Genomic DNA, 25,454 nt, shown 5'->3' with positions numbered 1-25,454 from the left:
TTGATATACAATGACTAGTCCGTCATGATGACTGGTATCTACAATCCTGTACTGGGAAGCCTGAAGCAGGAGCATCAGGAGTTAAATCAAGTCTTGTCTATTGGCCATACAATATTGGTAGCTAGCCTGAGTTATGTGAAGCTCCGTAGCAAAGATCTAAACAAACCAACAGATAGAATGAACGAGCTATATGGAGAATTGGGGGGTTACTATCAATGGTGTAAATTCAATAGATTTGAATTTCTTATCTTGTGAGCATGGGATGTGAATTTTTAAATACAATTGTTAGGCAAACTGAGCATGTTCTGGTCCATCAATAAAACCTCAATAGTTTTCAAAGAGCAGAGAAGTTTCAAGTACAATTAATATAATCTGACCACAGGTAATAACATTAGGAATTTAATCATAATCGTTAACTAAAAATAAACCTAACCACTTAAAAATCTGAAAGAAAACTGTTATGTAAATTGATGCACAGGGGAAATGAAAACTCCCCTGACAGGCTAGTTATTAACAACAGTGAAAATTCTATACTTCACAACTTCAAGGGACACATTTTCACTTAGGTCAGGGGAAAATAAAGAATGTTTCCCTCACTGCTGTAATGTATGGCTTTTAACATGGTTTTCATTAAATAAGAAATAGAAGCAAGTACATTTAGAAATCAGGATGTATGCCTAAGACTTACTGGATGACAGTACTTTTAAGAACTTTTTGCAGGGCTGAGAGATATATCAGCAAGCAAAGTCCTGCCATACGAGAGTGGAGACCAGAGTTCAGGTCCCCAGCACCCACATAACTAACAGACTAGCATGACAGCCTGCCTTCTGTTACAGTACTCAGAAGTGGAGACCAGGTAGCCCTGGATCAAGCTGGCTAGCCTGACTAACCATACCATTGAGATTTTGGTCCAACTGGAAAGACCTTGCCTCAAAGAAGCAAGTAGAGAGCCATAGTGGCAGACTTCTGAGGTCACTCTCCAGCTTCCAGGTATGCACACACACACACACACACACACACACACACGCGCGCGCGCGCGCGTGTGTGTGTGTGTGTGAACATGCTTACACACATGCCCATCACACACACACACGTTCACTTATAAACGTGCCCATTCACAGTAGAAACAAAAGTGTCACCAAATTGTGAGTAAATACACATGATGATTTATTTCATTCTATTCTAATCTACTCCACAACCGTTTTTAAAGTTGCTTAGCAAACTGCAAGTGTCTATTAGTGTCCACTATGGATCAATACCTGTGTTAGAACAATGCTTAGAGCAGCACCCTCTTACCACTGAGGATAGCAGACCTCTATAGATACCAGAAACTACAGAGAGCATAGAAACTCATTGTGGAAACACATGAATCAAATCAACCAGCAATGGGTCACATATGTGAGATTATGTTGCCTAATAATGTTGTAGCCACCTTAGTGTGTGTTAATATAGTCCATGATGTTCAAACAATGAAGGGCTTGCCTAACATCACATTCCTCAAGACACATTCTTCTTCTATTGTACTGTAAGTAGATAGATAGATAGATAGATAGATAGATAGATAGATAGATAGATAGATAGATAGATATAAGGTTAGAATAGACAAATGGTAGGTATAGATAGTTAATAGGGTAGATAAATGATATATAGACAGAAGAGAAAATATATAAATCTATACATATGATATCTATCTATATATATATATGCATATATGTACATATCTCTCTATATAGCTATGTCTATGAAATTTAATCTATAAATTAATGGTGCCAAAAGATTAAAAATAATACAATAGAACAATTACAACAATATCCTATAGTAAAATATATGTGACTATGGTCTCTCAAAGTATCTTTTACGTTTAAAGGAAGTATTTCGTAGCTTATCTCCCACCTATCTGAGTCCCTTAAACCACTCCCCGTATGCTTTCGCACCTCTATTAAACAAAATAAGAGTTGCTTGATTACAAGTGCTGAGAAATTTCACAATCTGCCTGGAAACCAAGATGGTGTCCAAGTGACTGTCTGAGGAGTAACAGACAGTGCGAATGAACTTAGACAAAGGGGGATGCTTCTCTGAGGACAGAATAGGAAAGGCATCGGGAGATTGTTTTATCTCACAAATGGTGTACATATTTAAGTTCAACTATCGTTTATTTCTTGAATCTTCCAATTCATCTTTTCATTCAGCGGTTGACAAAGTAGCTAAAAATATGGGAAGGAACGCCGTACGGAACATATATTTTGGACTGGAGTCTTCCGTCATTTTCATCCACTGAGGGAAAGGTTGTGAAGCAACATTCAGGCGGTTTATACTGTAGGCCTGCTCTGCCTGACAAATCACTTGTAGGAACCGATTGTAAGAATATAAAGTTGTAAAGGCTGAGAGCACATTTATGTGTAACAAAAGATGGGAAATAAACATAACCCGCTGTCAGCTAGGACGCATTTGGGGAGAGGCTGCCCTGATAAGCCGTTTTAAGGAGTGATCTAAAATGAAGCCATGTGGAACTGCCCTGCTCCGCGCCATCTCCTCCTCTAGGAACACAGCTCTCTCTTTGGCTGCTGCTCCTCCAGGTGGGGCTGGTCATGTGACTCAGTCCTGACCCTGAGGTCCATTGAGGAGCCTGAGGTGGGGAGCTTTGCTTCCTTATGAAGGATAACGAGGTATGTGGGTTCTGCCCCTGGTCTCTGGTGTGGGGTATAGGCTGTGAAGAGGACAGGGTCCTGAGCTCATAGTAGCCATCTTGAAAAAAAGTCATGGGCAAAGAAGCAGGACTATTCCAAAGTCAGTAAACCAAAGCCAAGTGGAAAGCCCCAGGGTATGCACTTTGAAAGGGGAACTGATAAGCATCAGGACCACGCACAATACTTCTCCTGTGGTCCAAACAAGTCTCTTCGTTATTCATTCTTAGCCCAATCTCTATTATTTATAACAGACGCTTCCTAATTGGTGAAACAAAGGGGATCCGGAAAACCTAAATATTTTCATTATGGCTCATTCAAATTGACCTCCCTTTTGTAAAAACAAGTGTCCGTTGTGTTTGTCTTTCGAAACCAAAAGCTGATGTTTGAGCGATAACTTTGCAACTTCCTTCTAATGTATCCATCAGAAGACAAAAGTTCCATTCTGTGACCGCCGTATTTATCCATTCGACAGCAGCTGGACACTGGTTGGTTGCCAGTTTTTAAATGGTATGGATTATGCAGACATAAATATTTTCACATATGCTCTCTGGTTCATTTAGGGGTGCGTTCCTGTTGCGATATGTCACTAACAGAACCATTGTGCGTACACTGGAAAGTTCTCGTATGGTTTTGCTTCCATCTGCACTTCCTGACACTTCACTGTCTTGCTCTTACCAACTTTTGGATTTTTATTTCTTTTTACAATTAGCCACTTTCCATTTTAGTGTGTGTTCTTTAGTCAGGAGTAAACCCTGTTAAAGCTGTAGACTCGACCCCGCCCTCCCCCGCAGCAGCCTCAAACCCAGGAGTCCTGCTGTCGCCTAACTCTTAGAGCTGTGGTCTAATGACAGGCCAAGGGCAGCTATCAAAAGAGGTGATGACATGCAGATATTTCTGGCTGAAATAAAAAAGCAAAATGAGGAATTTTGCAGAGAAAGAGAGGGTTTAGACTTTAGAGTCTTTCTTAGAGTTGTTGCTTGAGCTTTGTTTGGGGAGCTCGCCTCTCCCAGAGAGCCCAGACCTCCAGCAGGGATCAGAGAGGCTGAGAACTTTCATTGTCAGACTGAAAATCGATTTAGCACAGCAAGAGCACTGGCGGATGCCATATTAAAAACCCTCTTCTTAGTACTGAGTTCGCAGCACTTGGTGCTCAGCACTAGTACTTGCACTCGGCACTTGTACTCCACAGAGCATCAGCAAGGTGGCACACACTTTTAATTCCAGCACTCGGGAGGCAGAGGCAGGCGGATTTCTGAGTTTGAGGCCAGCCTGATTTACAAAGTGAGTTCCAGGACAGCCAGGGCTATACAGAGAAACCCTGTCTCAAAAAACGAAGAAGAAGAAGAAGAAGAAGAAGAAGAAGAAGAAGAAGAAGAAGAAGAAGAAGAAGAAGAAGAAGAAGAGGAGGAGGAGGAGGAGGAGGAGGAGGAGGAGGAGGAGGAGGAGGAGGAGGAGGAGGAGGGGGGGGGTGAAGAAGAAGAAGAAGAAGAAGAAGAAGAAGAAGAAGAAGAAGAGGAGGAGGAGGAGGAGGAGGAGGAGGAGGGGGGGGGTGAAGAAGAAGAAGAAGAAGAAGAAGAAGAAGAAGAAGAAGAAGAAGAAGAAGAAGCAGCAGCAGCAGCAGCAGCAGCAGCAGCAGCAGCAGCAGCAGCAGCAGCAGCAATTTTCAACAGGACTCTAAAGCCTGAGACTCCTTGTGAATCGCTTTCTTGGAAAACTCAGAGCAAGTGTCACAGGACTGTACATTGCAACCTGGCCTGCAGTGTATTGCTAGACAGTAGTGAAAAACAAAAACACAAACATACAAAAAACTGAATCAGAGCTGCTTGGTCTCAGTGCGCTGGAATTTAGTCCAAGACAGAATTTGCCCAGAAACTTTGACACAGGTTCCAAGCAGCGTTCACAACAACAGGAATTACCCAGCATTGGAAACCAGGCTTCTGAAGGAATACCTAGAGTCATGGCAAGTGTCCAAGACCCCATTCCTGAAGCACTGGCCCATGAACTGGACAGAAGACTCAGAGACAAGAACAGGCCTACCCATCACAAAAGAACTTCTGAGAATGAGAAAGACTTGTGGGGATTCAGGGGAAGAATGGTGGCTCTCTTAAGGCTGAATCCAGCTATTAGGCCAGACAACATTCATATCCCCTCAAGATCTCTCCTTCAAAAACTCTTCATTGTTAATTAATATCCAACATCAATTTAGCAGGTCTCCCCTCCCACTCCTCCCTTCCCCTTCCTTCTCCTCCCCTCCCCTTCCCTCCCCACCCCTCCCCTCTCTTCCCTTCCCTTCTCCTCTCTTCCTTAATTTTTTTCCCTCTCTCTCTCTCTCTCCTTTCTCTCAGTTCTTCCTCTTCTCTTCCTTCTCCTGCCATTCCTTTTCCTTCTTCTTTCTCCTCCTTCCACCCCTCTCTTCCTCTTCTCTCCCTCTCCCTCTCCCTCTCCCTCTCCTCCTTCTCCCTCTCCCTCTCCCTCTCCCTCTCCCTCTCCCTCTCCCTCTCCCTCTCCCTCTCCCTCTCCCTCTCCCTCTCCCTCTCCCTCTCCCTCTCCCTCTCCCTCTCCCTCTCCCTCTCCCTCTCCCTCTCCCTCTCCCACTCTGGCCCCACCTACTGTCCCTGGTTCTATTTACATTCACTTTGACTTTACCTCTAGCAACCCAATACTATTAGTCTTATGCTGCTCCCCATCCCCCATGACACATAGAGTAACTAATGTATTAATGTACATAGTACAGCCAGTTCCCCTTTATTTCCTGAAGTGATTGTGGCTTCACGGTCGATTACTTTTGTTTCATTGTTAATGTCTTTGCGTAGAGGGCTTATCCTGTGATGGTGATTATGATGCAGAGGTTTTGGAGGCTGATGGAGCCTTTTATGACCCAGTTGTGTATGACCTAAGGACCCTAAGACTCATAGTCCTCAAAGATTGACCAGAGATAGTGGCTCTGAGTTCATTGTTTCACGTCCAAGAAAAATTAATGACACACATTCTTGTGGGAGCATACAAAGTGGAAGTGAGGTTTATTTAAAAAAAAATGACTACAGGAAAGTGAGAAATTAAGAAAGAAAGAGAAACCCCCAAGTGTTAGTAAGGTTCCCCAAAGGAAGAAAACCTTTTAACTTGGTTTTTATGAGGCAATGGCATAAAGTGGATGAAGAATGAGGTCATTTCTCCTGAGACTGACTGTTTCTCTGGGTTACCATGGGCCCAGTCAATTGAGGGCCCACATGTTCTATAGCTGTTCCCCTGACCCAACCATGGGAATGATTGTGTGCTGTGCATGTTCTGTCCACACAGTTAAGGGTAGAAATGCCCTCTGTCCTCTGACTCCAGCTTTGATGTTGACTGTCTGCTAGCCCTTACTCACTTCATTGAACACCATCTGACCTTGGCAGGTGTCTCAAGTGCTGTTAATTGTAATGAGCTCTATTTGTTCTCACATCTACCAAGAAGTAGCTGCGGTGTTCTTGGTTATGCCTTTATGTATGGGATGGGCCTCCTTCCTAAAAGGCAACTCGACATGTTAGAAGCCACCCTTACATACAAGTTAGTCTATTGTCGTTAGCTGCATTAGAAGCAACTTACTTAAAGCAAAGATATGTAATAAGAAACTGATCCTAGCATGTATTTTCTAGAGGGGGGAAATTCTGATGGAAGTTAGTCAGCCATCCTGCTGTAAATGACCTAGTTTCTTTGAGCCCACTGATCTTCTATCAAGTCCACTTGCCTACCTCATGCTCAGAAGCAAGCATCTCTATCTTTCATCCTCAGTATCCTGATCTCATTCATTCTTTTAACCTTTATATTCCCTTTTTACCTTACCACTCATTTACATATTAGTACATATGGGCAACTTTTGTTTGTTTGTTTGTTTGTTTTTTGACGATGAGCTCTTTAATTTATTACACAGAGCTATGTATGTCTCAATCACTGGTGCAAGTAATATTATATAGTCTTATGCAAATAGGAATGTAGTCTTAGGAAGCTTAAGCCTGGTGCCATGCACACAGGCTTATTATACCTCAACCTTACTATGACCTAGTCCCTCTTGAACTTTTCAAGCATTCCCACTGATAGAATGAAGGTGACTTAAATTTAAAAGCTCAACCAATGGTCTAACTCCAGATAAGAAATCCCAAATGCAAAAACAAAAGAAATATGAACAGCCAAGGCAACATGTCTCTGCCCAAAATTACCAACTCCACAGTAATGGCCTCCCAAGGAGAGAGATGCAAAATTTTAGGCAAGGAATTCAAAAGAATGTTTTGAAATATGTTCAAAGAAGTGAAGGGGGATATAAAATAATTCCTGAATGAATTCTAAGAGAGTATATAAACATCTTTTTTAAAAAAATAAGCCATCACAGAATATGGAAATTAAGAGAAAAGCACAGAAGAAACACCAAATTAAATTGGTAGAAATGAAAAAAAATCCACTAAGTAAATAAAAAGTTTAATAGAAAGCTTAGTCGTTGAACTGATCGTGGGGAAGACAGAATGCCAGGGCTGAAGATGAGGGAGAGGAGTTAGAATTTTCTAGTAACCTTCTTATAGCATTTCAATAATACAAATAAATTAATGAAAACATGATTAAAAAGCACAACAGATATATATGGGACACTGTGAGAAAAACAAATCTAAGAGTCATGAGACAGAGGAAATTCTTCTCATGGAAAAGGAACATAAAGCATTTTTTTAACAAAAATCACAGAATAATTTTTTCCAAATGTAGGGAAGGAGATGGTCAAGTACAAGAGCATTAAGGATAATAAATATGTAAGACCAGAAAAGGAAACTCCATGTCATAGTTAAAGCATAAAATATACAGAACAATGAAACTATACTGAATACTGCACAAGAGAAACACCCGCATGAAGGCAGGCCCACCAGAGTAACAGCTGACTCTGCATCAGGAACTTTAAAAGCCAGAAAAGCTTAGAATAATATGCCTCAGGTTCTGAAAGACAACCGATGCCTACTCAGCTTACTGTACCCAGGAAAGCTATTTGTCATAATTGAAGAAGAAAGAAAAACTTTTCATTATTAGAAACAGTCTAAAGAGTTCCTGGCCACTAAGCTGGCTCCAGAGAACATGTTAGCAATAATCTGTCAGATTGAAAAGAAAGGCAAATGTACCCATGAAGCTACAGGAAAAAAAAGATAAACTATGTTAGTGCAGTAGTTAATCAAACGAGGAATGGAAAAACAAAAGCAAACAAACAACCCCACACACACAAAACAAAAATGACAAAAATTAATACACATATGTCAATAGTAACTCTGGATATTAATATCAGTTCTTCAATTAAGGACACAGACTAACAGCTTGGAGAGATGAATAAAGACTTAATATGTTGCCTCTAAGAAACACACCTCGCTATCAAAGAAAGATATTACTTTAATGTGAAAAGATAAAGATATATATTTCAAGCAAATGGAGAACACCACCAAAGGCTCCAAAAGGTGTTGCTGTTCAAATATCTGGAAAAATAGATTTCAAACCCAAAAATAGTCAGAAGGCCATTTCATGCTTATTAAAAGAACAAGATAGCAAGAGGCCATTACAGTTCTAAACATATACAAAGCATGGGCGCACATAATTTCCTAAAGCAGATGCTGCTAGATTTGAACTCACAGGTTGGCCCTAGCACAACAGTGGGCGGTTTTCATAACACTCTTACTAACATATACTTCACTGCAACTAAAATAGAGACACACGGGGGAGAAACAATATCAAAGATTGAATACACCTAGCAGACACCTACAGACCATTCCCTTTAAATGACGCAGACAAACATTCATCTCCATGGTCAATAGTGCTTCCCCTAAGGTAAATGATGTAGGAGAGCACAGAGCAAGTCTTAATAATACAGGAAAATTGAAATAACTTTTTTTTCTATCTGACCACTGTAGAGTAAGCGTATAAAGCCTGTAAATCAACAACAAGAGAAATTATAGGAAATAAATAAATTCATGGAGATCAAACAGAGCTAGCTCACTGTTACATGATGAATCGCTTGTTGAAAAAAAAAATCCAGAAGGAAAAGAATTTTAAATCCAAGAATAGAATGAAAATAGAAACAGCATACCAGGACCTGTGGGAGACCATGAAAGCAGTCTCAGAGGGCAGTTTACAGCTACAAGTGCCTCCACTTAAAAACTCATAAAACCTCGAAGTAAAAAACACAATGACATGCATTATTAGGGTTAGAAATGCAAAACGCAAGCCAAAACCAAAAGTAGAAGGAGAGAGAGAGGGAGAGGGAGAGAGAGAGAGAGAGAGAGAGAGAGAGAGAGAGAGAGAGAGAGAGAGAGAGAGAAAGAGAGAGAGAGAGAGAGAATTAAGAACAAAAAATAAACCAAAGAATGAATGAAATGAAGACTTGGTTCTTTGAAAAGAAAAACGAGATTTGGTCAAACTCCTGCATATTTGACTAAAAAGTAGAAATAAAATTTCCTATGATGACAAAGTGGATAAAAGAGTGAGGGATAGGAAAATAGAGGAAAAACATAAGAGGGAGCATTTGCTCAACATATATCTACGTAGATAGATAGATAGATAGATAGATAGATAGATAGATAGATAGATAGATAGATAGATAGATACCTGTTGTTATAGAGATATATAGAGAGATATAGACATATTTTTTAAAGAAAATTAAGCTTTAAAAAATAAAACTCCTCCTAACAGAATAAAAAAAAAAAACGTTTACTATAAACCCCAAACTGAGATAATTTGTAAATGCACAGACGGATGAATTCTTCCCAAGTGTGTGAGCTGTTTAAGCAGCACTCACATTGGGCAGCAGAATGTTATCATCGCATACAGCCGCCTTCCCACACACCTCCCTGGTGCCGCTTTGCTCAAGTGTGAATTCTGTCCTATCACTGAACACTAGATTAACTACCTTCAAACTGAACATACTTCGACAATTCAAATTAATTAAAATGTTTAATAAATTCTTAGTAAAATTATATTTAGTATATTCCCTAACATTGTTTTATTAAGCCAATGATTGGCACTTGACAGTCTTGTACCTATCACACATTGTTAGTCGGCCTTTTTTCTGTTGATTTCTGCTGTATTATGACTATGCCGTTCTTCTTCTATTAGCTTGCTATTCATATAGTCTTTGCAAAGTAGCCTGAGAAAATGAAATATAAAATACCGGCCCACTAAAATTTGCTGTAACTTTTCATTTCTTTAACTTTCCAGATGATATAAAGATGGGCTAACTAAAAAAAAAAACAAAACAAAACAAAAAAAAACTCTACCCACTGTTTCCATATATTAATATATTATAACTTCCCATGGATTTTTATAATAAAAAGATTATAATAATATTGTCAATTTGTGTTTACCTACCTGGTTTCCTTCCTGCTGTTCTTCATTCCTCCCAACATCTCTTTGCTTCCCTCTGACACTACCTCCTGTTTGAGGGATTTAATATTCCTGTCCTGTAGACACGCTGGCCCTATCAAATACTACTTCTTTCCCATTCCGCTCCTCCTCTCTTCATTTCTCCTCTCCTGCTCCTTGTGACTGTATCTCTTGTGTCCTTTACATTGAGTTCTGTCTTTATACCCTTGGCCTCTCCACATTTAACCGGTATGGCTATCAGTCCTAGAATTACCTTTTTAAAGATATTCTAGTTTACTGGTGAGCATTTCCATTTTGTTGTTTTTGCATGGTTATTTCAGAGTGCATGACCAATATCTGGGTCACTTGTAGAATTGAGTCTATTGTCTCATTCATTCCTCTTGATTTGGAGATGGTGGTCAGGACTTGTTTTCTTTTTCTTTTTCTTCCTTTTTTTTTTTTTTTTGGATGTGGCATACCACATATGAAAATGTATAAGTATCCTGTGATGCTCTGCATGTTATGTTCTTCTGGGAAACATGCATTATTACTTATGGAAGCCTCTTAGACCACCCCCAGGTGTAGTGTAATGAAGGAGAAAGGTTATTCAAAACTCAACGTTGTGTTCATGAAACCTTTTCTTTTTGTCTATTGCCACCTTGTAGAGATAATCTCTTGTACATGGTGTAAAAGCATTTATCTGTCAAAGAAAAAAAAAACCCTTCAGCCAATGAGCTGAGGCAGGATTAGAAGGTAAGACATCCGGCAGAGAGAGAGAGGGGTAAGTTTTGGGAAACAGAGTGGAGGACTCAATCTGGGGGACTTTTTTTTTTCTCTTCATGTGCATTTTATTTTATTTTTTTTATTTTACTAGATATTTTCTTTATTTACATTTCAAATGCTATCCTGAAAGTCCCCTATACCCTCCTGCCACCCTGTTCCCCTACCCACCCACTCCTACTTCTTGGCCCTGGTATTCCCCTGTACTGGGGCATATAAAGTTTGCAAGACCTAGGGGTCTCTCTTCCCAATGATGGCCGACTAAGCCATCTTCTGCTACATATGCAGCTAGAGACACGAGCTCTGGGGGTACTGGTTAGTTCATATTGTTGTCCCATCTATGCGGCTGCAGACCCCTTCAGCTCCTTGGATACTTTCTCTAGCTCCTCCATTGGGGGCCCTGTGTTCCATCCTATAGATGACTGTGAGCATCTAACTCTGTATTTGCCAGGCAGTGGCATAACCTCATACGAGACAATTATATCAGGGTCCTTTCAGCAAAATCTTGTTGGCATATGCAATAGTGTCTGGGTTTGGTGGCTGATTATGGGATGGATCCCCGGGTGGGGTAGTCTCTGGATAGTCCATCCTTTCGTCTTAGCTCCAAACTTTGTCTCTGTAACTCCTTTCATGGGTATTTTGTTCCCTATTCTAAGGAGGAATGAAGTATCCACACGTTTCAAAATATCTAAGCCTCAGAGTTGTTATTCCTGGAACTTGGGGCTGGGAGGGAAAACACATGGTTACAGATGCCACCCACTATACTACCTAATTTGCCAAACCCTGCATGGCCAGGAAGGGATGGTGTGATATGGTTCCCACTCCTAGAATAGAGCCAACAGACTATGTGCTTTCAGGAGTATGGCTGGTCGATGGGCATGAAGCATATGTAAGTGTATATATTATATAAATATAGTGTATACACACACACACACACACACACACACACACACACACACACACACATGTCATGATACTTCTTCAGGAAATATCCTCTCTGCCAAAGTTATTGGGGAGTTTTCTCCCTGCCAAGATTAATGACTACATGATAGTCAGAGACAGCACAAGTCCAGGATGTGACGGTGTGTCTATGTCCTTAGCAAAGCGGTAAATGCCGAGACCTCCAGGACAGCCCTTAAGGATGTGGGAGGAACTCTGAATTCAAAAATACATAATTTTTCAACTGTGCAAATTATAAGAATGCAGTATGAATCGTATGAGGTGCTTCATGAACCTAAAAGAATAGAGGCAGCTCTACTATGAATCAGTATGTCATAAAGATTCAAAGACAGCCAGATTCTGGGGTTCAAGGTCAGCCTGGAACAGAGCTAGTTTGAGCCCAGGTATGGTGGAAATGGTAATCTCAGGATAGGATCCCACCCAGCTAGTTTATTGTCTGTGCTTACTAAGGCAGGCAGATCTCTAAATTCATTTGCAACACTTAAAAAACAAATGTACTTGCTGTCTCTTTCTAAGAATCAAGGGTCAGGGTCATGAAATGCTGATTCGTGAGGTAATCAAAAGGAAACCTGGAGTAAATGGTTGAATTGACATGTAAATAAAAGACTGGACTTTTGGGCTGCATGATATGAACTATCCAGAGAGTTTTTTAGAATAGTTTTCAAGAGAGAGCTGTCTCAAGCAGAGGGTTGTCTAGAAAGCTGTCTCGAGCAGAACTCAGGCTGTCAGTTTTCACCCCATGATTTGACTTTTTTTCTGATCTCAAACTCTCCTTCTCTCAGGAACCCCTCTCCAAGCTGATACTGGTCCTTACCACTAATCTTTATTCCTCAGATGACGTTCTTTATTGTCCTCATTGAAATAATGGAATGATTACTGGGCCTCCATTAGTAGACACTGAATTCCAATGTCTATGCCTTCTTTTATCTTATGATCTTTTCAAAACTGAAGTTCCATTGCCTCCCAACTGCTGCTTTTGAGATCAGCATTTGACTGTTGTAGACATGCACATGATTGTCAGATACACCTCTCTGTCAAAGGTCTCAGTGTATGCCCAATCTATTACACAAGCACAGACGTGTCAACTGTCCAGTAGTTTTGAAAACGACTTAGCCTACCTTTGTATCAAGTAGAACTGCAAATTCTAACCATTTTAAAGCAATAACAAAAAGACATTTTATCATACAGGCATTTCTGAGTCCAAGGAACAAAAAAGCTTTTAAAAGTTAACTTATATCCATGGATGGAAATGATTAATCACTAGAATGATATAAGTTCAGAATCAGTTCTGCTTTTCTTTGTTAGTGTTAGTGCTAAGAAAGCTGTTCATATAAACAAGTAGATGAAAATAGAAGTAGTTTGTACTCCTGTAATTTAATTCTTCTAATGCCAAAATGTGATCTAGCATAAATTTTAAAACAATATTTCAGATGGCAATTCAATTAAGTTTTTCTTAAATAACTTTAAAAGCCAGCACTAGCAGCTGTTTATTTTTTTTTCACTTACTTTCCAAATGCACAAGTATTTGAGCTGTGTGTCTGACTGGTGCTGTCTGTCTTTATGAATCATCAGGATAGCACAACGTGCCTCAGTGAGATTCTGGGGGAGAGGTATTGTTTCTTATGTGAAGTGAGAAAAGGGTATATTTCAGTCAGAGCAATTTTAATACCAAATATTCTAGGTTATATAAAACATTACATAATTGGGGGTTCCATAAAATATTCTATTAAAACTATTCTTGTTCTTGGAGAGGCTTGGGAACCCAGTTTGAAGACATTCAAACTAGGAAAGGAGGTCACAGTAGCTCTGTCCTACAAAAGTGCAATGTCCAGAGAATGACAGACCATGAAGTGGTGTTGGGAGCCAGTGATGAGAAATGGGTTATAACTTGGTGTCAATCATAACCCAAGTTCTGTAAGCAAAGCAGAAAGAGAAAGAACCATCCCAGCATGCATTGTGACTCAGTGTTCATTCCGAGTCAGAGATTCCGACAATGGAACAAGAAGTCCTTTCTCCGTTGGGAGATGCTCTGAATGCATGTTCTGAAGGTGCCATCATTTGAGATGGAAGCTATATACTTCCACACACCCCAGACCATGGACTGGATAAGTAACAGTCTAGACCAAGCCTGGGGCAAGTCTATCCTCCTTCTCTGTCAGTCCAGTGTGGTCTTTCCTGGGTGATCTCTCAAAAGGAAAAAACTGTGCCTTATCTGAGATGCTAAAAGCCAAGAATGAGTAAATGACTGAAAAAGAAAGTCAGCAACAAAAGACAATGGCGGCACAATGGAGCGTGGTATAAACCGAATGGGTAGTTTCAGCGAGAGCAGAGTTAATTATTCCTAGGTGGGTTTGTGTGGGTGCTTTGTTTCATTTTTCTTTGGTCTTTGATAGGAATCAGCAGACTGGGGGTGTAGTGTGGACAGCTCTCTAATCAGGAGTCTGTGGACTGTCTTCTGGATCTGCCACAGGCTAGTTCTGCGATCCGTGAATGTGGGCGAGTATTTCTCAACTTCCAGGCTGCTACCTCCAGACCTGTTTCACGGTTGTGCAGAGAACAGGAAATTTAGTCCACTGAGGTCACTACAGGTCACCCAAGCATGACCGAGGGAAGGATGAAGTGTTGGACTGTTGCCCCAGGGGTCTGCATGGACAGCCATGACCAAGACATGGTCTGGAAGTTATACTTTGTTTCCATGACAACCTTGAGAACAAGCTTTCTCTTTTCATTCCATCCTCATTCATCATTGCTGGTGAACTTAGAAGAGAATTGTCCTTAATTAAGGTACACTCATCAGGACTTACTCTGGTCCTTGCTATTTCTGATGACCTACTAAGTGTTATAATAAGCAAGTCAAGGTACAAAGAGCAATCACCAGGGACCACCACTACGTTTGTGCACCTTTGTGCTAAATATTTTAAGGTAGTTTTTCTCATTCTTCATCTACCAGATTATTTTAATATACTTATAACTTTTCACAACAAGGCCTTGTTGGCCAAAATAAACTATCAAAACAAATATGAAAATCCAGAATGTCTACAGTGTGGGTGATACATGCGTGTAGATGTGGCATCCTTATGGATTGAACAATTTCAAAGCAATACGTCAAACCCTGTTCTTTCATAGATTTGAAAACACAACCCTTAGATAGAAGTGAATGTCCCAAAGTCTCTCTGTGGGCTGGTTCTGATCTCCTATTTCTGATACTTTTTAATTGTGCATATCTTCAACGTGCTTTGCCTCCTAGCAACTCTCTCTGAGGACCACCAAGCTGAGCCCATAAACATCACATTTCTCCCGGTTTCCTAGAGCAAAGGTCTCGCCTTCCAAGTGGAGTTCCTGCTTGCCAACTTTGACACGTCTTGTAACAATAACTCCTGTGAGCTGCATTTTATGTGATGTGAGACAGGTGTGCAACTGTTGAATACACGTCTCAAGAGGCCTTATTAAAGTAGCTAAGCCAATTAACTCTCACAGAAACACGCAACCTTTTCCAGGAAAACACATCTGAGGTACGGGAGCTTGTGGGAACAAGTTTTTGGAGGGAAGCATAGCCTTTGATCTCAGATACCCTTTCCCCAGGGTTGGCCTGGTCCCAGAAAGCTTTCTCCGGATGTCAGGAGGGAGGGAGTAGGCTATGTCATGGAAGGCTGGGCTTGTGTACAAGGTGAGACAAGCCGGAGAAGCAAACCCGATGAGAAGCAGCTCACCTGTTACCCTTGAGTCCAGAAGCTCGGGAAGAGATCTAGTGGGACCAAAATGTGGTTAACGGGAAGCCCAGATGAGAAGGAATAGGCTTTCTGCAAGGCCAAGGCTCTGCTCAATAGGCCAAAGTCAGAATGAGCTTTTAGATCAGGGGAATAAAATCCACCAGACCTGGGTCATGAATATCCTCCTCCCAAGGGGGACAAGATGAAGACAGAGTGACCACTACGAGAGGCCCCTTGGGATAACCAGCAGTGACACCTTCATGTCTGAAGCAAGTGCTTCAAGCACTTCTAACTCAGGATGTGGCACCTCTCATCAAGGAAGCCATCAGGACTTCCTGCAGTGTGTGGTGTTCCTGAGCAAGGCTTCCTTCCCTAACAAGGACTTTGAATGAGAGCTTACTGGACTTACTTAGGGTATAAAATGCCAGCAAAACCCTTGTCTTCATCTGGGATGCTGGATCTCTGGCCCCTGCTGAGAGATTCCTTCTCATCCCTCCCAATCCAGTCTGTGTCCTTTGAGACCTTACAAACTGTCCCTACCCCCATGTCTGAAGGTGTCTCAGGTGTTCTGAGTCACTCCTAGGAACATCTAGGGTAGACAGTGGGTATTATCCCCATGGCCCTGTAAGGACCCCTTCCTATTCCCTACTTAGTGTGTGTATGTTGTGTGAGAGTATGCACGTACACGTAGGCCAGAGGTCGCCACTAGGTTTCTTCTTCAGTTGCGTTCCACTTTAGTTTTGAAACAGCATCTCTTATTGATCCTGGAGATTACCTATTAGGCTAGACTGACCAGCAAGCCCCAGGGACCTGTCTGTCTCTGCTTTCCCAGCCCTGGTAATACAGGCATCCATGGCCACAGTTGCTTTGTTATGTGGGTGTTGGGGAATCTAAACTCAGGTCATTCATTCTTGCGTGGCAGGCACTTTACCTACTGCCAACTCTCCTATTTTTGCTGTATTGGAAATAAAACAAAACAGCAGCGACAACAACACCTCCTCCCCGTAGTTTCTCAGTAATTCCAGGGAAGTGTTGGAATTGGGGTAGAGAAAATGGGAGGGGCATGTGGGGAGGGGGGCACAATTCTGCACTCAAAAGTCTAGAGAAAAATGACACTGGTGGCCCATTGAATTGGACCATTCTTTCCCTCCTTCCTTCTTTTATTACTTTTTTGAGGTTATAGAGATTAAACCTAGAGCCTGGCACATATTAAACAAGCTCTTTGACACATATTTATGCCTTCAATTCTCAAAATTGTAGTTTTGGCCACTTTCCAAATGAAGCTTGTGGTTAACAAGTGTTGGAGCCAACAAACTATGTACCAAGGCCTCTTCCAGTTCTAAAATTATATACATCTCAAAGACTAATGCCAAACTGATGACAGTGTTAGGAAATATAGTGACTCTCCAGATTGTTTTATTTGCATTGTCAAATATCTGGCTGGAAAAGAATTGTGGTTTCATCCAGAGGTTTGGTGTCATGTGCATAGAGGCAATGGTGGAGCTATGATAGCCACATACAGCCCTTGTCTAGAAATGGAGGGAGAACTGGCAAGTATCTATGTGTGTTCTTCTGAATAAAAAGTAGCTTATTGGTCTGAACACCTACACAGAACAGGAAGATGCAATGCCAGTGAGCCAAGGCACACCCAACATCATCCTGGGGCAAATGGGTGGTTGTGTCCAAGTCCTCTTGGTGCCAGGCTGTAGAGAATTAACACAGCAAAATCCATAATGAAAGACATAGGACTGGAATGTCAACCCTTAAAGGGCAACTAAAGAATGAACTTAAAATCTGCTGCCACTGTGTAGGTGAGTCTGCTGATGTGAGGCGCTCAGATGACCTTTCCACAGAAATTCTCAATAGCCACCCCCAATTACTCCTCTTCATCCTCGGGATATCCACCCAGCTCTGAGTTGCTCTTCAATATCAGTAGAAGATGCGTTTTTGTCCTCCAAAGTAAAATTTCCTTGACATCAAAAAGTTCGAGATCAATATGTAACTAGCTAGCTCTTAACCTTTGTGGAGCAGCGGTGGGTCCCAGGTACACTACTTCTGACTTATTTCAGCCTTGAACCATTTCTTTAGCATGGTTTCCTCTGTGCAACCACACAGGAGCGGTGGGCAGGGAGGGCTTTGTAGGTTCTGTTGACAAGCCTTAACTGTGTGAAGATCTGGGCTGAGGGAGGGCGGACTCTTCCTCCCTGCTCAATTTGTCACACCAGGGCTCTCTCTACCTGACAGGAAGACTTGAACTACTGCCATCTCTAAGTTGCACTTCTAAATATTGACTTAATGGAGAGACTCAAAGTGTCATAACACAGCTCACTGGAGCCATGAAGATTGTCCAGGCCTCACAGAGAAGTCTGTACAATGTCCCACGGGGAGTGGAAAAGGAAACAGAAGATGAAGGAAGAGAAATAAAATCCAGGCGTGTTTAGCAGACATGCATGACACTTGGCTTAATCTTGTAGAGACAAATGAACGCTTGGTAGTTCATTGTCCAAGGCTGGAGTATAGCAAGGAGGGGAGAGAATGAACAACAGTGACTAGGACTCCCTTGGGTCTTCACTGGCAGAAATTAGGTCACTGGGGTACCGCAACCTGGGCTGGGCAGCCTGCCCTCAGAAAGACTTCAGTTGGGTGTTCAGTTTTGAAGGACTAGACAGTGTCTAGGAAACAAGGAGTTTCTCATTTAATTCCTGTGAAGACTTCCATTCAGATCGTGGGTCAATCTCTATGATGGTACAGGGAGGAAATCTCTTTTTAGCCTCTTTCTTTCTCATTGTTAACTCAGGCAGTTTTACCATGTCATAGGAACTGCTGAACTATGACTCAAAAGAACTGATGGGCCCTTCTGGAAGGAGCTGTAAGGGCTTAATGAGATACAGTACAAGGGAACTAATTTCGAGATCCATCACATATTCAGTGATACATAAATTAAGATTCTTGATGATGAAAGGAAAAACAACACTCTGTAATAAGCAATAAGAACTTTGGCGTATGACCACTGCCTCTCTCTGGATTTCCTCCCACCTTGCCATACCACTGGCTTCTACGGCTATACCACTGACAGAGTGGTATGCAAGCAAGGACTAGACATGTTAGAGGGTAGCAATTGTGTGGTTGGTGCCTTTTAAAACATTAAGATTTAAGGTTTCACAATAAAGACAATGAAGCCAGTCAGATATTACAGAAGGTAGCTACCATGGTATTGTGGCAATATTCACCTTGGTGGTCCTTAGGGCAATGACCAAGAAATGTCATATTCTTTCTTCTGTGTCTATGCATGCAATCTCTTGTGTTCACTGACAATGATGCTTCTAAAACCAACCTTAATATGCAGCAAACTCTCGGTTTTAGACCTCACCAAAACAGGCTTAACTCTGAACTTGACCCTTTAGATAAGTCTCCTGAATTGACCTACATTTCTTTTGTCTAGCAACCAACTTCATGGCCATAGTTGGGTATTCTATTTTAGATAAAGGAATCTCTTTAAACTGTTATGTTCTGGGAGCCACAAATGTTTCCCCATAGATTCACACTTTGAATGCTTTCTCTCATGGCACTATTGGGTGATGCTATGGTGATGCTATGGTGATGCTGTGTAGGTTACTAGGACTCAGGGTGGGCCTTTGACAGTTGTAGCCTCATCTCTGATTTCAGTGGTCTTTGGTCCACTGAGATGTGAATGGCTGTTCTCTGCCACCAGCTCCACAAATTATAATTTTCTACTCAAGTTCATGGTACCAAGTGGCTGTGGACTTCAACATTTGAAACCAGGAGCAAAATAAACCCTTCTCTTAATTTCTGTCAGATATACTTGGCCACAGGGACGTCAGATGTGACTGATTCCCCTTCCCTGATCTGAAGCATCTCAAGTTAGTTTAGGTGACTGATGGGTATGAACAGTCCATGGTGTCACTCTGAATTATCTCTGTCGGCAGAATAAGCCTGTTAGCTCTGCACAGTGTGGATTTAACACAGTGTGTGCTGGCCTTCATGAGCATGGGGCTGCCCTTTGCAGCCTCCATACTCTGTGTCCAGTGCTCCTTTGATATCTGGCACGCCCTTGTGGACCCTGAGCATCTCTCCATGTGTTGCCACCTCCAGATAGCATCCTCCGAGCTCCTGTGGAATGCCCACACCCTCAACACAGGCCATCTGTGACTCAGCTTCTGATGACTCATTCTCCTCTCCCTTCTCCCCCACGCCTGTCAGTGGCCCTCTCCCACAATCCACTCTGCTTTCACAATTCTCTCATCTGTTTCTGCCCCCGCCCCCCAGCTCTCCACAACCCAGGCCAGCGAGATCTCTGCTGCTTCTGCCTACCTCCCACCTGATCGTTGTTCATCTCTTGTAGACTTTTACCAGTAGCTGGCTCCGTAATGACAAGAATCTAAGTTTTATATTGTTGGGAGAAAGCACTATAGCCATGTATCATATTGCTACCTCACCTGCTAAAGAATGAATCCACTGTAGCAAAGTCATTGTTTGGTCAGTGTTGAATTCCTTCATACTTTGTGTGTGTGTGTCTGTCTGTCTGTCTGTCTGTCTGTCTGTCTGTGTCTGTGTGTGTGTGTGTGTGTGTGTGTGTGTGTGTGTGTGTGTGTGTGTGTGTGTGAAGAAGACTTGCTTGAGTCTGTTCTTCCAACATGTGGGTTCTGGAGGTTGAGCCCAGGTCTTCCGGTTTGGCTGTGAATGCCTTTGGCTGACCCTGAATCTCCTCATTCCTCATGAAAGCTCTTCAGTGGATGGAATGACAGTAGCCACTGACGTTTTACAATGGACATGGCAGGTTGTAGCACTACTTGCTTCATTACAGTAAAACAGTTTTGCTTCCCAATTGTCTGGATGTATAAAAGGTGCCAGCTAGAAGAGGTGTTACATAATTCATTACCAAGCAGTCGTACTTTGATTTTTTTTTTCATTTTTGATGCAAAGGTAGAGAAATGCAAATATATTGGATAAAATTTTCAAAGAATAAATAAAAATGTTATTTTGAAAAAAGTATATAGAAACAGTATATGCAATTCCTCTGTGATAAATCAGTGAGCAGACTAAAAGTGAGCTCCCTTACGTATTGAAAACGTTGCACGTGAAAATCAAGCACGAGACACTGGAACAAGAGAACCAGGAAGTGACGTTTTACCCGATGACGCTATAGAGCTCAAGAAAGGAATTTTTAAAATGTGCCCATATAATATCTTTGTCATTTATGCATTTGGGAGATGGTTATTATCCAGACTATACACTGAACTAAAAACAAAACAAAACAAAACAAAACAAAACAAAAAACAAGAAACCCAGTTAATAGACTGGATAATGAAATAAACAGATAATCCATAAAAGAAAAAATGCAGCTATCTGAAAAACTCCAGCCTCATTAACAACTGCAGAAATACAAATCAAAGCTACACTAAGAGTCTGTCTTAGCCCTGTCAGAGTAGCCGACCCTAAGAAAACAAACAACAAATGCTTGCACAGATCTGGACAAAACAGAATCCTCGTGCTCTGTTGGCCGGAATGTAAGCTAGTTCCAGCACCACAAAAATAAGTACGGAGGCTTCTCAATCAACTAGCAACAGATCTATGGTATGACCCAGCTACACCACTCTTGAGCAGTTATTCAAAAACCTTCTAAGTCTCCTCACAGAGCCCTTGAGCGCCAGTTCCCTGCACCACGATTCACTAAGTTCTAGACCCGACCTAAGGGCACAGTCACAGAGGAATCAAGGAGAAGAAAGGCAGCTTACATACACCGTGGCTTTCATATCATTGGTAGGAAAGCGAATGCAACTGAGACAATTAAGCAGAGGAGGTCAACCTCCGAAAGACAAAGGTCACATGTTTGAGGTTTGGAAGCAGGGCGCCCGAGGGGGGCGAAGCCTGCAGGTCGGCACACTCACCGGGCCAGTAATACATGTAGACTTTCCTCCTGGCTTTCATCAGAGTGATCCACAGCGGTTCTGACCCGTTCCACCACAGGGGCATCAGGCTGTCTCGGTTGACCCCGATGTCAAATGACTTGTTGGTTCTGGGATCCCACATGTAGTTGCCGATCATCTGGTGGACCTCACAGTGGCGGCCTGCGGGGATGAGGAGACAGGCTTAGTCTTTGTCTACAACCCTCGTTTAATTCGATTGCCAAAGCGTCTCGTGCTCGTTTAGGAAGGAGAGAAAGTACCACAACTTGATCTTTTCTGTTGTTATACAGAGACTCCGTTTTTATAGATGGTGCCAAGAGGACGACAAAAAGAGAACCACCATTTGCGAGCCCAGCCAGGTGTACACACCAGATCCCAGATCGTCCAGATTGGCATAATGACACCCTGTCTCAAAAATAAAACAGGTATCTACAAGTTGCGGATGGGATCACTTTGCATACAGCTAGATCTTTCCAACTTCTGTGTTTTAAGTTACATCGAGGGGGCAGGTGAGAGACATAGCAGGGAAAGGAGTTTGCCACCAAGCTTGGAGATCTGAGTTCGATCCCCAGAACCAACACTGAAAGGAGAGAACTGATTCTCTCAACTTATCCTCTGACTTCTGGTCCTTTGATTTCTGTGTGTGCAACACACACACACACACACACACACACACACACACACACACACACACACTGAAAAACAAATTGCAATTACAGCGAGGGTACTTCGGGTAGAATTTGGCCATCTCTCCATCGCCTGAGGTCTCCACATGCCTCAGCCTGGAAAAAAGTGGATTCTTGTGACAGGTGTTTTAAAGTCTCAGCCCAGAGACAGTTCTGCGTCCCTTCAATTTTCCTCCCACAAGGCAGGGGACCCAGCTGCTACATGGTTCTCTCCTTTCTTAGAAAAGACAAGTTATTACTTCATTGTTCACCTTATAACATTTGGAACCCAATAGTGCAAAAACAGACTCCAGTTGAAAAAACAAAGCAAGAGAACATCACTCCACATGGAGCTGGGTACCAAAGTGGGCTGGTTCTGCGGACAGAGCGCTGGCCCAGCAGAGAAGCCAGAAGTGAAAGAAAGGCTCAAGCGCTGGGACTCTTAGGAACATTCGATTAGTGATTTATTTTAGAGCAATCTGTTTCATCTTTAGAGTAAAATAATAACACAAACATTGACAAGGGCATCAGGAAAAAAAAATGCTGCAATTTGAGCAAGTGTCATTTGGCACGGAGACGAAACACACTTAAGCAGGCTCCATAAGCAAGCAGGACCGGAGTAGTGTTCTCTGCTTTTCTCTGTTTGTTTGCGGCTGTGGTTTCTTCCAGTCTTCCCACGCCCAAAACTCTATTCTTAAACAAAAACAAAGAGGAACTACCAAGGACAATTTTGAAAAAAAACAAAAACAAAAAACTGAACGCCAGAATTTACAGAAGGGGGAAGCCTGAGCTTCCATCATAGAAAGCCAGACATTCCACACACTGTGTTTTAAATTTAAAGCCCAAAGAACTAAAGGAAAGAGTTTTTATTCAGAGCTGCAGTGTGAGTAGTTTTATCCCCACTAAAGTTTTTGCTTGTCAACGAATAACATTTAAAAGTGAAACAGAACAGATATGATAGAATCACCATGGTTAAGAAATTGCAATGCACACTTATTAAATACATGCACACATACATGTCAAATGTGAACTACAGCCTCCGCCCTCAAGTGGATTTTTTTACCCAGCAGAGGACCTTTGCGTAGATATCAGCTTCCAGGGAACAGAAGCTAGAAGGAGAGCAGCCTGCAGCATCTCTTCAGAATCATGACCATCACCAGTGCCTCCGTTGCTAGGGAGAACTGAGAGTATGTGCTAACTAGTTCATCGAGCAGAGACATCATTCTTCTTTATTCAAATCCATTACCCCTTTTAGTTCAGCAAAGCTGAAGCACCGCCCCCTCAGCCAAAGCCCCTATGGTTTCTTCCTTCAGAACAATGGCTTCGGACACTTTTGTCATCTTATGGCAGCTTGCTCCTGCTTCCATGGGGCAACTGTGATAATAACCACAGCAAAGATAGTTTATAGAAGATGCCATGAAACACACAAAAACAATCAAAAGTAATTCCTAAAGTACTAAGACTACCACCAAACCCCAGTGTCATAGGGCAATACCCTTGCACTGTCTGGTTTTTGTCAACTTGACACAAGCTAGAGTCATCAGAGAAGAAAAAGCTTCAGTTGAGGAAATGCCCCCAGAAGATCCAGCTGTAAGGCATTTTCACAGTTAGTGATTGATTGATGGGGAATACTCATTCCCATTGTGGGTGGTGCAGCCCTGGCCTGGTGGTCCTGGGATCTATAAGAAAGCAGGCTAGCCGGATAGTGGTGACAAACACCTTTAATCCCAGCACTTGGGAGGCAGAGGCAGGTGAATTTCTGATTTCGAGGCCAGCCTGGTCTACCGAATGAGTTCCAGGACAGCCAGGGCTACACAGAGAAACCCTGTCTTGAAAAACAAACAAATAACAACAAACAAAACAAAACAAAACAAAACAAAAAAGCAGGCTGAGCAAGCCATGAAAGCAAGCCAATAAGCAACATCCCCATGGCCTCTACATCAGCTCCTGCCTCTGGGTTCCTGCCCTGCTTGAGTTCCTGTCCTGACTTGCTTTGGTGATGACCTGGCAGTGTGTGGAAGTGTAAGCTGAATAAACCCTTTCCTCCCCAACTTGCTTTCTTACTCATGGCGCTTCATTACAACAACAGGAACCCTGATTAAGACACTTCTCTTCCTTCAACCTCCATCCTCTGTGCTCTGAATCCCAAGAGGCCATGCCCTTCCATCTTTCTTTGCTCTCTTCCATCTAGCTGGAAAGTTATGAGAGGCTTCCTGTACTCTGGAGAGCTGCTGCGTCTGGACTGAGAGGAGGGAAGTTAGCGAAGGAAGAAGAGGTGAGGAGAAAGAGGAAAGGTAAGGCCTGGAGAGATTTTCTGTGGGACCCAACACCAAGGGTCACCTCAGACTCATCGTCAGGGGATGGGTCTTTGGGTGGACTGCCCATATTCTTCAAAGGCTGACAACAGGTGCTGGGCCAGTCCCCAGGGTTAGCCTTGTTCTAGAAACACACACACACACACACACACACACACACACACACACACACACACACACACACACACCTTTCTGGAAGCACAGGAGTCTGTCTGCTCCTTGGCCAGCTGCTCCAGCTTTCTCCCCAGCTCAGCTGCCTTTGCTCCCACGAGCTCAGCAAGGTTATCATTGTGAGCTTGGAGCAGCCTGAGCCCTGACTCCAGCCTGAGCCCTGACTCACCCCAGCAGATCCTCTTTACCTAGCCTTTCTCTTGCAGCTCATACTTACATTTTTTTTAATTGCTAGAGTGAAAATGGTAGCTGAGAAAACAGAACAGAACAAAACAAAACTCGATGTATCAGCCTCACAGCCTACGAGTGCTCGTCTCCGTATTCCTGCCTGACCCGCATCTATTTTTACACATCTGCGGAGCTTGTTTGCCCGCCTCTGGTTTATGCTATCCACGGAGCCCTGCTGGTACTCCAGCCCATTGTCTCCCCCCTGCTAGATGCTCCCTTGCAGAGGCCCCCTGTGACCAACTGATGGCTCTCCCTTGCATAAGGCCACCTGCCCATCATCGACAAGTGTCAGAACTGAGTTTTCTTCAACAACAGACATTTGTCAGGCTTATTAGTTTTCAGTAAGTCTTATTGTTTCTCATCATTTCCAAATATTAAATGTTGGTTCATTTTGTATTTCTCCCTCTTCCTCTTCCTCTTCCTCTTCCTCTTCCTCTTCCTCTTCCTCCTCCTTCCTCTTCCCTTGCCCCTCCCCTTCCTCCTCCTCCTCTGCTCTTCCCCACTTCTTCCTCCTCCTCCCCATTGTGGTTAAAGGGGCAGGTGTTGGAGTCACAACATGCAAGTGTGAGAACAAGTTCTTCCTGTTACTGTCTTGCGTGATCTTAGGGAAGTCCCTTAGGGCCTCTGCACACTTAAGTCCTTATCTAAGTAA

The 25,454-nt window shown here is 42.5% G+C and overlaps 1 protein-coding gene across 5 annotated transcripts in view; it reads right to left on the bottom strand.

The window, feature by feature from the left end:
* Enpp6 (ectonucleotide pyrophosphatase/phosphodiesterase 6) overlaps nucleotides 1–25,454 on the bottom strand; it is a 157,566-nt gene that overhangs the window by 44,762 nt on the left and 87,350 nt on the right. For all 5 annotated transcript variants that reach the window (XM_011242227.3, XM_006509444.4, XM_017312861.1 and 2 more), the window contains one exon: nucleotides 21,406–21,585. In XM_011242227.3, coding sequence (XP_011240529.1) covers nucleotides 21,406–21,585 — 180 coding nt within the window. The remainder of the gene's footprint in view (nucleotides 1–21,405; nucleotides 21,586–25,454) is intronic.

This window comes from Mus musculus, chromosome 8 (genome assembly GCF_000001635.26).
Source record: "Mus musculus strain C57BL/6J chromosome 8, GRCm38.p6 C57BL/6J".
Lineage (NCBI taxonomy): Eukaryota > Metazoa > Chordata > Mammalia > Rodentia > Muridae > Mus > Mus musculus.
Note: the sequence above shows the minus strand (reverse complement) of the source record. Positions and strands in the feature narration are given on the sequence as shown.